This window comes from Perissodus microlepis, chromosome 12 (assembly GCF_051167445.1).
Source record: "Perissodus microlepis isolate ML-2025 ecotype Zambia chromosome 12, ASM5116744v1, whole genome shotgun sequence".
Taxonomy (NCBI): Eukaryota; Metazoa; Chordata; class Actinopteri; order Cichliformes; family Cichlidae; genus Perissodus; species Perissodus microlepis.
The window spans coordinates 19,951,886-19,966,335 of NC_140472.1; the positions used below are offsets into that span (position 1 = coordinate 19,951,886).

Sequence of the window (14,450 nt, forward strand, 5' to 3'; positions counted from 1 at the left end):
TGAGCTTTGATCAGTGGTTGTTGGTCAATGGTCATGACAGTTTACATGTTAATGATTCAGAAACTTACCTCAGAGCCCATTGTTCATTCAGTGGTGCTAGTTTCAGTCATTATGCAAATGTACTGTCTATAAGGTCGGGGAAACCTGCAGTCAGCTGAGAATGAAGAAGTAATTTGGAACTCGCTTGCCTGTGCACTTGTCTTGTGCCAGTTTGGCTCAGTGAGTGATTTTTGGGTGTGTGTGTATGTGTATTTGGCACAGCAGCTCAAGTGCCATGGCAATGGCTCAGTCCCTGCTGGTAATACGTTGTCTTAAAGAGACACGAGGGCCACGATGCAGCTTAACGAGCTGGTTTCTGTTTGGGTTTGAATTTATATTTGACTGTGATGCATGTGGAACAGAAATCTGGTTTATTTTTGTTTTTTGAGTTTATCATTCTCTATATGATGATTTTCTGCAGATAATTTTATCTGAATACATGAGGCACATAATCTGTTAGCTATGTAAAGGGATAAGCTAAATTTAACTACATCTGGAATCAAAATGCAGATGATTAGTTACATAATGCTTGTGGATTTATGTCTATGTGTATAAACAGCAAGCAGGAGGGGATAAACAACTGCATTATCACTATATTAGTCTCCTTTACAGCTCTCTGAAGTAATGTCTTTGGATCATTTATTTATTCAACAGTGAACGTGCATATTACCCACAGTTTATTGAAATATAATTTGACAAAAATTGGGAAAAAAATATCAAAATCGCGTCAGCCAAGATGCTCTTAAAGGTACAGTCTGTAATTTTTTGATTAGTTAGTGTGAAATTACAAACTGATGCATTCTCATAAACTTAGAATTAATCCATGAAAAATACATAGGAATGGGCGTCAGTTTGTGGAAGCCACCATGTTGCCCCTTCATCTTGAATACAGTGGCTGAGAATGCCAAATTGGGAGGAGAAGAGAAACTGTAGGTGCACGTGGGGCTTCCCGGCAAAACTTAATTAGTGTCTGACCTTCAGACTCGAGATATAAAGGGTCATACACATGTTTTATCATCTGAGAAAGGGTCCACCTCACCAAAAAAGCAAAAGCGCAAAGAGACAATCCAATAATAAAATTTTATCCTCTCCATTATCTTCAAGCCTCACCTATTGTACTAAAGTCGGAGCTCTATGATACACAAAAACCTGCATTAAAAATGCTCATTTTTTTCCAGATATTGTTGCAATTATTTGTTGTCAGTACATTAGACATACATCCCTCACAATCTCAAGATGGCTCACAAAAGCCACTAATCAATAACAACAGCTGGTTATAAGCCAACGTAACTCCAGCTAAGTGTCTGTGAGTCTAGCAATGTTGGGTTAACAGGTAACAGCGGCTAACGGCAGCAAAAACAGCTGCATGTACCGACAAAAAAGTTTGGAAATCGACAACAACTCACCTTAGCATTGCTGTCATCAGACGGAAGAGAGATTCACAGACTTATCGAGTTGTTTCAGACTAATTTCACAAATTAATTTTGCAGGCTTTTTGAACATGAGCACATATTGATGGCTGGGGTAAAAAGCAGATTGACAGCTTACACTCACTACAGATGGTGTCCTACTGTGGTCCCACCATAGGTAGGATTACACATTGGAATTGGGAGGGGTAAGAAAACAGTTCTACGTTGATTACAATCTATGAGTGTATTGACATTAGGTTAAGGAGGTAAAATTTTATAGTACAATATTTTTCTTTCTGTTTAACCTATTCATTAACCTACAATTAGGATCATAGGTTTTTAGGATCCCCATTTGCTGGGTTTGATGTTACCACTATTTATACAACAGTACGACTCTGTTTGATAAAGTGACTTGAAAATGTAAGATTTTGTAATAATATTCAGATGGATTGGGGTTAAACAATCCCAAGAAAAATAAAAAACAAAAAATTAGAGATTATATCGAGCCTAATTCATAAAGAACCAACAAGTTAAAAAGTTAAAACTCTGTCTTCTTTTGAAACAGCCCCATTTAGTGTCATTCATTGCACAAATGCATAGTTCTGGGTGAACTAAGAGACCCCGAGTGGCTGTGACACAGATGTGCAAAAAATGGAAAATACAGGCAAACAAAGACTGGAGAGACGGCCACACAGACGATTTTATGGATTACTGGAGTGAAGTGAACTGAGTGGGCTGGGACTGTTGAAGCATTTTGAAAGAAGGAGCCAGCAGCTTGGCTCATTAACTTTGATAAAGGGGCCTATCACTGATGTGCAGCTATTTGATGTGTTATACTTTAACCCTCACAGCTGCATTTGTGTTAACTTTTCTGTAGGCCTCTGAGGCCATCCAGTATCTGAAGGTTACCAGACCTTTACAAATGGCATATGCATTTAATATCTAGGCTGGATTAAATTGAGCATAAATCAAAAGATCCAGTGCATGACACAAAGGTCATGTTAAAGTTGCTTTGTCAAGTGCTAATGGTTTGATAAACAGCCTATCATGTAAAACATAATGCTTAAAATTTGAGCATTACCATGACTATTGGCAAAGGGGTCCCCAAAATAATTTGCTGTAAAGGATTGCGCTCTGTTTTCAAGTGCAAATCTGCAAATTGGAACCATTTACAGCAACAAAGCCAGCATAATGTGTTCTTTACTCTCACCCATGTTGTCTTTGTACGAGCAGAAACTCTGACATCATTGTAACACATCACAGCGCATACATCTGAAGTGTTTAGTCTGAAAACATTTGAAATTGAAATGGCTCCAGTCGCTTCTAATGTGAAAATAGGCATTCGCCCTACCAGTGTTAGGTTTATGAGGTTGTAAATTGGGAAAGTGGCCCCCCAGTGGGGAGAAAACTGTGACCCCAAAAGTTTGGAAATCTTTGATGTTGAAGCAAGTATTTCTTTTTTAAATTTATTTAGATTAATAGTAGCAGAAACACAGCACCTTAGTTAAGTGAGGACAGTGATTACAGATAATTTGAGTCTATCATGTAACTGTGGAGCAAACTTTGCTCTGACTCCCCTGGGGTCGGGGGGTGTTCATGATAGCTAGATGCTGGGTTTCCGTGGCAACGGTCAGAGCTGTTTCCGGGACAAGGGGGAGGCGGGATGATGCAGATGTTCTCTGCGGGAGGTGAATGCGTGTGTGCGTGTGTTTGTGTCGATCCAGAAAGTGGTGTTTTTGAGCAGGCGGTGGACGCAAACATGCCATGTTTGTTTACGCTGGTCCCTGGCCTGGGCCGATTGTCACCACTGCAGTTGCTGGTGGAATGTTACCCTGGTGTGTGTCTCTGTGTGTTTTTGTGTGTACATGTGTGTATTTTTAACTGTAAAAGGAAGTGTGAGCAGTCTAACATACTAGATTTTTTTTTTTTTCATTTATTTCCTGTGTGCTCGTAGGGAGCACATTACTTGCATGCTGTGCTCAGAAAATATCACAAAAGGACCTGTGTGTGTGCGTGCATGCATTTGGGGAGCATTGGCAAACATTTGTCCTGATAGTATTACAAATGATGAAGTACCTACTCTTTCATCTTCTGTCAGAAAAAACAAAAGAAAAGAAAAAACAAGAATTGCAGAAATATTTGTAGCGTTTCTTACATTTGTACACTTCAAGCGTATAGTTTATGATGACTTCAGCAGAAATGTACATATTTGTCCATGAAAAAGCGCGGTTACACGTCTGTCAATTCCCCTTCAGATGCAGCATGTTTATGTGGTGGTTTGCGTGTGTGATCCTGCTTGTGTATATATTTAGTCATCTGGGACATTCTCCAGCTCAGTTACATGGTGTGTGTGTGTGTGTGTGTGTGTGTGTGTGTGTGTGTGTGTGTGTGTGTGTGTGTGTGTGTGTGTGTGTGTGTGTGTGTGTGTGTGTGTGTGTGTGTTTGTTTAGATTTTTGTAATAAGCTTCTTCATTCCCACTCTTTCCCCAGACACGGCACACGGTGTGCGGGTGAAGTTGCTGCAGCTGCAAACAACTCCCACTGCATTGTGGGAATTGCCTACAATGCCAGAATAGGAGGTGAGCGATGTGTTATATTTGCACTTTATCAACAATGTTTGACATGACATCTCTTTCAGCAGAGACCTACGTCATAAGGATTTATTAGTGTGATTAAGAGTTAAGAACCTCTAATGCATTTCAAAGGATGCTGAAGAGAACTGCCACTGCTGAACTTTGTCTCTTCTGCTTTTGTGAATGTCATTAACCTATGCAGAGTTACTGGCTCACCCTAAATGTTAGAGTTTTTTTATATCTCATGCACATCATAACCTCACCGACAGGTTACCTGCTTCTGTTTATATTCATTATAAACCCGACAACTGAAATGTCATTAGACATCAAAGGACATCGTAGCACAAATGTGCTGTACATATGTGTGTTTCTCCTAATTCTTTAAAAATGTTATTAATGACATTTTCAAATATTTTTAATGTTGCATTAAAAAAACCATCTTCCTTCAAGTTACAATTATAGATGAACACAGTATGACCAACTAGTGACACATGAATCGTTGTGCTCAACATGCCTTATTTAACACCTCTATGCTAATACCATATAAGCCATTTGGAGTCAGCTGCTCTTAAAAATAAAAACAAAAACACTGAATCATGTCTTGTTTTTAAACACTGGATGTTCCAGAAAACTTTGACCTATTCAGGTTTTGACTGTGCACACCAAACGCATAGTGAAGCATGGTGGAGGGAGCATCAATGTTTTGGGCTGCTTTGCATTTAATCTCTTGGATGCCTTAAAAATCACTGAGGAAATAAAGAATTCAAAGTTGTATAAAGAAGCAGCCCCAATAATTATTTCATGGAGGATGTTGCTGAAAGAGGATATAACTCGAGTTCACATCAGATTGAGAGCCTGAACTGTAATTACCGTAAATCCCGGACTATAGAGTGCACCTGATTAAAAGCCGCATGCTCTAATTTTAGAAAGAAAATCAATTTTGTACTTGTACAGGTCGCACCGGATTTTAAGCCGTATGCGTTTCACTTGTAATATGAGATATTTACACAGAAATATTATACGTGAGGATTTTTAACGTTTAATTTAATCCGTAAGGTAACATAAACATGGTAACATACAAAATACATACTGCAAATGCTTTTTTTCCTCGAACAGCGCCTGTAACACGGCTACCTTTAAGTATACGTACGTATCAGTAACACGCAAATTACGTTGCTTATGTTTTTTTTACGGAACAGTGCACACACAACATTACAACGTCTCTTAACAACCCGTAAAAATATATACCGTATATATACTACTTATCAATTTCATTGGTCTACTGTTACCAGGCAAAATGTTTTTGGCCGCATGGAAAAAAATATGCATTAGCCGCACGTCAGTATAAGCCACAGTGTTAACAGTGTGGGAAAAAAGTAGCGGCTTATGACCCGAAAACTACGGTAATCGGTGTGTTGAATGAAGGTTCAGCTATTTTTCTGTTATTAGTCTTCTTCTTCTTCTGATTCTGATTCTTCTGATTCTGATTCTTCTGATTCTGATTATTCTGATTCTGATTCTTCTGATTCTTCTTCTTCTTCTGATTCTTCTGATTCTTGAGATATTGATCTAACTTGATCAAATGCATGCTTTATTTCTGTGTTTATGCATCAGGTGTGCGAATGCTGGATGGAGATGTAACGGACATGGTGGAGGCCAGATCTCTTAGCTTGAACCCACAGCACATCGACATCTATAGTGCCAGCTGGGGACCCGATGATGACGGAAAGACCGTGGATGGGCCAGCAACTCTGGCCAGGCAGGCCTTTGATAATGGCATCCGCACGGTGGGTACACGTACACATGGACTCTCGTATACATGTAGAAACAAGTAAACATGTGATTCATTGTTTAAACAGGACTTTGGCATTAGTATTCATGTGGCAAGAAAAGATGTAAACACACACACAAAGACACACTCAAAGCAGATGTGCATTTCACGCTAATATAATTGTAGTCCAAGCTGCTCCCAGGCTATCTCTACCTGTGAAGCTCCTCCGGACATTAGAGAGCAGCTCTGCTCTATTAGCATATATTCATTTACATATTCATAGCCTGTTTTGCATAACTGCAAGCTGGTGTTGTGATGTCGGCTGAGCGGAGTGAAAAAGCAATATCAGAGGTTAAGTGGGGTGAAGTCATTTACTGGTTATGTCTCACAAATGTGCTCATTAACATTAAAAGTTTACTTTAGGTGGCTGTTTCCATTCTGGGCAAGCAGATGTTGACCTTTTGAGGGGTGATCCAGGGAGGGAGGGGAATCGGTGGGGCTGGTCAGCGGTATTATGGACCTTTTTCAGACTTGACTCTAGAAGATGAGAACGAAAGGCTCCTGTCGCAAAACAGGAAGGAAGGGAGAGAAGGAAAAGAGTGATGGAACAGGCTGTGAGTGTTAGAAGAACAGGCCAGCCTGTTGATGACAGGCTGGCCTTTAACATGAGGTGAAGTGAGGGGGATATCTGTCCCACTGGTATGGGTAGGGCACGTGTCTCCTTGCATGCCCACCAACCGTTTGAGCCTGAGTGGAAATGGCATGTTTGTGAGTGTAACAAGTACTTGTGCATATCTTGAAGTGGCAGTTTATCACAGAGAGCAAGGTGTTAGAAATAACACTGACAGCTATGGGGAGATACCCTGGCTTGTCCCAGTTTAAATGCGATTGTTTGAATGGGAATTGTTGTTTTAGGTGTTAATTAGACTGCCTGTGCCTGCCTTTTTCAACAGTTTTCTGAAGTGCTGTTTTAATTTGTCGATCAGTTACTTTTTTTTAATGAATAGAACTTTTAATCAAGGTTATTTGTGGAGGTATTGCTTTTTTATTTTTCTCAGCTGCTTATGAATGCTGTTTATCCCGTGTATCACCTCTCTCCTCTCCTTCATCATCCTCTCTTATTCTTTGTCCCCTTCTTTCTTTTCATAACTGCTCTTCAAAGCGCTCTCCGTCCCTCTCATCTGTCAGCATTTGCTCCTGTCTGATACCCTCCCTTCACAGAGGGGCTTCACTCGCTTATCGCTGCCTGACAGAAGCCCCCTTTTGAAGAACTCCATTCTACCTTTTATTCCCGGCTCTATGTCTGTGTGTGTCTGTGTGTGTGAGTGCGCTTATTGTGCGAGTGTGTCTTGACAAACGTTGTGAATTTTAGCACCTGTGTGTTTGTCAGAGATCTCTTCTGCTGACTCCTGGGTGAACTTTGACTGTGACATCCTCAGCGTGTCTCCGCTGGGTTCGCGGTGTAGATCAAAATTAGTTTGAACAAATGTGGAAGTATACTTTCTAACTGAAATGGTAAAAGAAAAAACTGAGGCAAAATTGTATTAATGTGAGTGTGAGGCTCACCCTTAACATGGGCTCTCCATTAGGAAGATTTTCTGAATACGACTGGGGTTTTTTTTTTTTTTTTTTTTTTTTTTTAAATGTTCTGAACACCAAGATTTGTATTTTCGGTTTGTGTTATGTTTATGTCCTGTGGCAAACTCTGGTCACATAGGGGGAAAAAAAGTATTTCCTTACTGGCTGATGAATGGCTGCTAGCAGTTGCTGAATAAAATTCGTCACAAAGAGGTATACGGTGCTGCAGTGGATGCATACTTTGCTTTAGCGATCAGTGGTTGGCAGGGAGGGAGGAACTGACAGGTCTCTGACTTGCCTGCATGGCTCGGGCTTCGGGAGCTGATTTCACAGCCACTGGCAGCAACCTCCAGCACCCACTGACCAGTCAGTCGAAGAATGCAGTTTACTTATAACCGGTTGTTTTCAGATGGTTGAGGCGGTCTCTCTACGCCCATGTAACCAGGGCCTAAAATCTGGAAAACATGCACATAAAAAACTTCCCGTCTTGAAGTCGTGAAGACTTCCTTTCTGCCAAGCAATGCCAGTGATCTATCGTCTGTATTTATTCAGTGCCTTCTTTTCACATTATAATGTGACTGCTTTGATGTTTACATGGCAATTTCAAAGAAAAGCCACAGAATACTAAGCAAAACACAGTATCTTTCTCTAGGATGTAACAAAATGGAAATGTTGAGTAGAGGGGAAAGACGTACAAAAGTAACAAGAAGCAACAAAATTGGAGTTGAAGGGTAGAAAATGTGGAATTAAGGGAATTGAAGAGCCTGAGTTACTGTTGATATGCAATTCCTTTTAATCATACAAAGCATTTGACAAATTTAAGTTTATAGTTTTCACTAATGAAGTGTAGTCAGACATCAGACGTCATACAATGCAATGTACAGTTCAGGAAAGCGTGCATCTTTTTAATGTAATTGCCTGTAGCTCAATTATTGCAATTTAAAACGAACGTAATAGTTTCCAGTAACGTCTGTCAGTCAGTAAACGATGCTGCATGCTCTGCTGCAGTGACGTGACAAGACAGAAGTGAACCTCGCTCAGTCCAAGATCCTAAAAACCCTCACTTACACAGCATGGCTCCAAGCATTGCCAACATCTTTTTTTCTTTTTTTTAGGGGGAGGCAGGCACACACATCCACAGTATTTGGCCAGTTAAAACATTATGATTACTAAACTTGGATCAGATAACATCAGTTCTGTTGCCAGACACCCACAAGATCGTTGAGGACTTTAACTGTCTGGCTTCTCTCTGATCTTTTTCTGCTCTTTTGCTGTTGCTGGTAAAGATTTCTTTTTTCTTTTTTCTTCAAGCAATAATTTCTGCACATAAAGCCCAGAATCTATTGCTTTCATTTTTAAAAGACATTAAAAGATCATTTTAAAATAAAGCCAAAGGTCTAGCGGGCAGCAACTGCCTCCAAGTACTAAGACAATGTGAAGTCTTTTAATAAAAACCTTCTCGTTTCTTCTCCTGTCAGGGGAGAAAGGGCCGCGGCTCCATCTTTGTATGGGCTTCGGGAAACGGCGGGCGCAGCAGAGACCACTGCTCCTGTGACGGCTACACCAATTCCATCTACACCATCTCCATCTCCAGCACGGCTGAGAGCGGACGCAAGCCCTGGTACCTGGAGGAGTGCTCGTCTACACTGACCACCACTTACAGCAGCGGGGAGAACTACGACCGAAAGATTGTAAGTGCTGAGTGAAGGAAAATAAGCACCAATGGGTGATGACTGATAATTTCAGCACCAAACACCACACATTTATTTGTCCACATCCAAATGATCCAGTTTAGGTGATTTAAGCATCTGCCTAGGATGCCTCCTGGGTGATGTGTTCTGGGTATGTCCTACCAGGAGGAGGCACTGGGGTAGACCCAGGACACGCTGGAGGGATTATGTATCTTGACTGGCCTGGGAATGCTTTGGTCTTCCCCTTCTCTTTTGCTCAGTCTGCTGCCATGGATGGGTGGTGATGGATGGCTGGATAGATGGAGGAAAACCCAGTATAGTATAATTTCAAATAAGCATACAGCATGGCTCCTGTGCACCTCCCAGGTGAAGTATTTCCAGGCATGACCTGCTGGTAGGATACTCCAGGGTGGGCCCAGGACATGCTGCAGATATTATTTCTCTCAGCTAGTTTGGGAACACGTCTGTTTCTCCCAAAAGAGCTGAAGGAGGTGGATGGGGAAAGAGAGGTTTAGGCTTCTCTGCCTTTAGTGCTGCCCCTTTAACAGAGTTAAATGATGGATGGATGGAGGTATGGTGCAGCATGATAAAAACCGACATGAACCTGGCCTCGTGTGTGCTTGTAGGTCCAGTTTTGTAGCTTTGTTTAACTCAGATCAACCACATCAGTCCCGCTGACCTGCTGGGATGAGCAGTGCCTGTTGGCCTCTTCGAGTTGGCTTGTCTGGCAGCGTCGTGTTGCATTCCTCATACTGATGCTACTACACACACACACACACCCCTGAACACGCATGCTGTGTATGATTTATCACTGGCTGTGTACTCTTTGTTCACAGTAGAACTTCATATATTTGATATGAGTGTCAGCATATCTACTTGGGCTACTGTCGACTCTAATACTATTGAACCACATTCTGTTCTCGTGTATATGTGTGTGTGTCTCTTCAGATAATCCCCCAAACTTTTCAGTCCAGAAAAGGTCCTTTGATGAGGGCTAAGACTGGAAGTTAGCCAGGCTTTCCTTGGCTAACTGACTATCAAGCTGTCTGAGTAGTTCGCTGCTTAAAGTCCATACAATCAAAGGGAACATGCAGCTTTTTAATAACACGTTTTTATGCTACTTTATACTTCTTACACAGTGTTTTTCCTTTCTTCTTTAACACTAAACTTATTCCCTGTGAATCTGGTGATTTTGTGTGTGTGTGTGTGTGTGTGTGTGTGTGTGTGTGTGTGTGTGTGTGTGTGTGTGTGTGTGTGCGTTATCTATAGAAAGGCAGCGTATCAAAGCTGGAATGGTAGTTTAAAGAGTTTCAGGTGTGTCTAAATCCTGCTGATCCTCATGACTTCAATCTCTTCCCGTCTTTTTCTCCCTCTGGTCTTCCCGGTACTGTCATTGTTGATTCCTTTCCTCCACCTCTGTAATGCCCTTCTCATGGTTTCCTTCATTGTTTGCTTACGGCTTTCTGATTCCTCATCCTCTTTTATCATCTTTGACGTTGATTCATCATCCTGCGCCTGTCTCTTTGTTGCCTCTGACTCTCTTCACTTCTCTTTCCACAGATCACAACAGACCTGAGGCATCGGTGTACAGACAGTCACACAGGGACGTCAGCCTCGGCTCCCATGGCTGCTGCGATAATTGCTTTGGCCCTGGAGGCAAAGTAAGATCCACTTAACCTCATCCTTTCACTTCATCCCTTTGCCCTGTGCTCACCTTCTAATGCCTTCTTGTCCTCTGGCCTGTTTTGGTGTGTAAGAGGGACCACGTGAAGTTGCTCTCTTCTTTTTTTTTTTTTTCTTTCTGTTTTTTTGTCAGAGTCAGCAGGACAGATGCATTTAATTACACGGAAATGCTGTCTTTCTTTTTATCAGCCCACATTTGTGAAGCTGTAAAGAGTTTTACAAGATGAGGTCATACTGGATAACAGATCATCTGCTTGTTTTCAGTTTAAGCGGCACATCTAGTGAAGTGTAAACTTACTGTTGGACGGTGGGCCAGAAAAAAACGCACGCCTGTTTTTGAATGTGCAATAAACTTTCATCCGTTCAGTGATGCATTCACATTTGCTGCTTCTGCACTTTAAGCTCAGCATATTTGTGAGTGTGCGTTGTGGTGAAAAAAATGCATGAATACAGGATGCTTGTTAGCTGCTGTAAAGCCTGTTTGACTGTCAGAAATTTGCGTTGAACATCCACAGATATGTGACAAATTAAAAGAAAATCCAGTAGACCTTGGCATTGATTCTGCTGGATGGATGAGCACATTCCCTCATTAGAAGAGTGCTGCCAAACACATTGGTTTAAAATCTCCCCTTCAGGTTTAAATCTGGAGAGCTGGTGTGTTCGGTCACCCCCTCGTGCCCTGTTGATGGAGGCATTATCACTGTAAACAACTTTGTATTTGTAATGACCTTGTAATGACCTCTCCCTAATGCTACATTAACAGTGAGATGGCAGCACAACCAAAATTTTTGCAACAGTGTGCAGCAAACTTGGATCTCGCTGCTTTTGAAACGGTTGCTTTGAAGATGGGGACCAGGTCTGTGACTACGCTGGTGTGTGATAGTGAAGGTGACCAAACGGCAATAAGACAATCAGTCTGCTGTCAGTTTGTGTCACGTTATCTGCATTTTTTTCCTTTTTGCAATAATATAGAGATTTAACCATGATAAGGTAAACATCTCTTTGTGTCTGCATACACAGGCATTCACATAAACTACTTACATTCAGAGCCCAGTTCAAAGCCCACAGATGTGAAGCAAAAATTTAGAAATTCCTCCGCAAATAGTGACGCAGCTGCTGCAGAATGACACAGGTGCTCAGCAACCTTCAGCTTTTTATATCCAAGTATATACAGAATACAAGCAGTTGGCAACCAGTTGAATTGAGTCCACAATTAGAAGCAGACAACACACTCAACATGTTAGCATGTTAGCACTCTTTTTTAAAATAAATTAGACAATAGTTATTAGCAAACCTTTGTCGACCTGTGTGAGAGTGATTGCAACCACACACTTACATCCAATCTTATTCTACTAGTGTGGCCGAGCCATAACAGGTCAAGTGGACCCAAACTGTGCCAGCTAAATTAATTTGGCAGAATAAGGTCAACACTGGATTTTTAAGCTATTTGTAACAAGCAGATAGGACATTTTGGGCGTCTTTTTCCCGGGGACTTTTTATTTTCTTTTTAGATTTGACTAACGTGCCAATGTGAAGAAGCGAGATGAGAAAAATAGGAGACAGATATTAAGAACAAGCTGTTTTTTTGTTTTTTTTTTCCCCCAGTTGGTTTCAGTTAAGCGTTCATGTCTTCTCAAAGCCCTGGGTGCTCTGTGCTGGCCTGTTCTCACTTTAAACCTGTTGAGGGGCTCAGTCTGTGATACATTCATGAATTGGAAACAGTGCAGGTGCAGAGACTCTGAATTAGGCCCATCATCACATGTTGAGCGACTCAGTTAGCTGAGGTCACTTCGTTTAACCTGGATAATCCAATCCAAATCCTCCCTGTAGAAAATATTCTCCGTTTCCAGGCAGTGCTGGACACATAAGCCTGTTTCCTCAACAAGATTATCACACACTGTTTCTTGTCTGCCTGCTTTCTTCTTTTGCTGGCATTCACGTCGTCTCTGTGGTACTTTCTCTGCCTTTACTATAGTCACAATGCTCTGTGTTCTTACTCCTCCAAAATCTTTTTTTTTTCCCCTCCATGCCTATTTATTCAAAGAGGATAGGATGAAAGACGAAAAGGGTAAACGGTTTAGAAAAAGTCTGTCTCGTACTGATCATATCTGCTCTTATCTGGTGAATGAGGGCGAGCAAACTCTGTGATAAACACATCAAGATGCCATTATGCTAGACTTCACTACAATCTCCGTTTTGAGGCAATCTTTGTTGGTATGAGCAAAGATTGGAATGGGAAACTTCAGAAAACTGCCCCATGTGATGTTCTCTCTGGATTTTTCCAAGTTTAAGATGTTTCAGTGAGTGCTAGATTTAGCACGGCAAGCTTTTTAAAGCCCTTCAAATGTTCATTCGTTTACCCGGTCTTTGTGTCCTTAAAATGAAGAAACGTTAGAGAGAGTGAACGTGGAGACGAAAGGCTTCACTGACGAAAGAACAAGAAATGAGAATGAGCTGCCTGACATATGAACCTCATCTACAGGGAGATTTTAAGAAACCAAAACAGGGACAGATGGATTTCAGTTTTTCCCCCTACATTTTCAGATTTAAAATTAAAGAGAGTGGCATGAAAAACTGTATCACTGGACTGAAGTAAGAGTAGAAAATAGATGGAGTGTTAGTGTTTTGCTTCACCCACCTCTCGTTCTTCTGTCACTGTGCTCTTAGCTGTCTCCCTTCAGATTGGCCCTGTGTGTTTTCAGCCATAATTACGCTTGAGAGAAGCACCAAGAAACCTATATTAGATGTCTGATTTGCTGCTGGTTTCCCCCAGCATGTGAGCTGTTCCATTAATTAGTATTGGCTTGTTTATGGGAAGGCAGTCATGGCCTAGATAACGATGCCAAAGTCACTTTTAATTAATGACCATAAAACATTTATGGACCCATAATTACACACTGGCAGCTAAGCCTATTAATATTGATCTGACCATTAATTATTCTGACTTTTCATTGGACTTATTTGTGCTGCCATCCCTTATTTATTTCTTACTTGACTTTATTTTAAGACATTAGGTCTGTTCTACAATTACAAGTGTGGTCTCATCGAGAGCATTAGTGAGTTTTGGGCATGTGTAACAGCTTGTAAATGTCTTGTTGCATTCTTGGCATTGTGGGGATTTCTTTTCTCTGGATTTTATTAGAAATTTAAAAAGGGGAAAAAAAGAGAAAATGTGTTGTAAAATCTCCTTTTTTTTTGTCTAATCGTCCTCATGTCCTGCAAAAAGTGCTTAAACTATAAACTCTTATAACTAAGTGAATTTGATTATATTTCCCGTGGTGTCAGCTGTAGGTTAGTGAAGTCCTGTCTTAAGACCTCGAGCTGAGGAATTTGAACACCATCTTAATGCTTTGTGCCTAACGTGCTTTCTAAAGGGTGGATCTGACTGAGATGCTCATTGACACTTCCTGCTCATGTAGTAGAGACTTGCCAATCACAAGGGAGCCTTGCCCTAAACCATAACATAATTTATCACCTACTTCACTCCAATTTGGGCCATAATTCCCGAACTAAACATCACACTGGAATTAAATAAGACACAAAAATGATGATAAAGACCCATTAACCCATCAGGAGATTATTTATTGAGCAGAGGGGAGGTTTTCTAAGATACTAACCAATCAGGGGGTTCAACCTCTGCTGGCAATCATAAATAATGCAGGTTTAAGGCGCTACTACTAGAGACATTATTAGAGGGGCGTTCAAA

At 41.1% G+C, this 14,450-nt stretch overlaps 1 protein-coding gene across 2 annotated transcripts in view; it reads left to right on the forward strand.

Annotated features, from left to right (window-relative positions):
* pcsk5b (proprotein convertase subtilisin/kexin type 5b) overlaps nucleotides 1–14,450 on the forward strand; it is an 80,019-nt gene that overhangs the window by 20,951 nt on the left and 44,618 nt on the right. For both annotated transcript variants that reach the window (XM_084945184.1, XM_084945183.1), the window contains exons 6-9: nucleotides 3,939–4,027; nucleotides 5,636–5,808; nucleotides 8,849–9,061; nucleotides 10,622–10,722. In XM_084945184.1, the coding sequence (XP_084801310.1) occupies nucleotides 3,939–4,027; nucleotides 5,636–5,808; nucleotides 8,849–9,061; nucleotides 10,622–10,722 (576 nt within the window). The remainder of the gene's footprint in view (nucleotides 1–3,938; nucleotides 4,028–5,635; nucleotides 5,809–8,848; nucleotides 9,062–10,621; nucleotides 10,723–14,450) is intronic.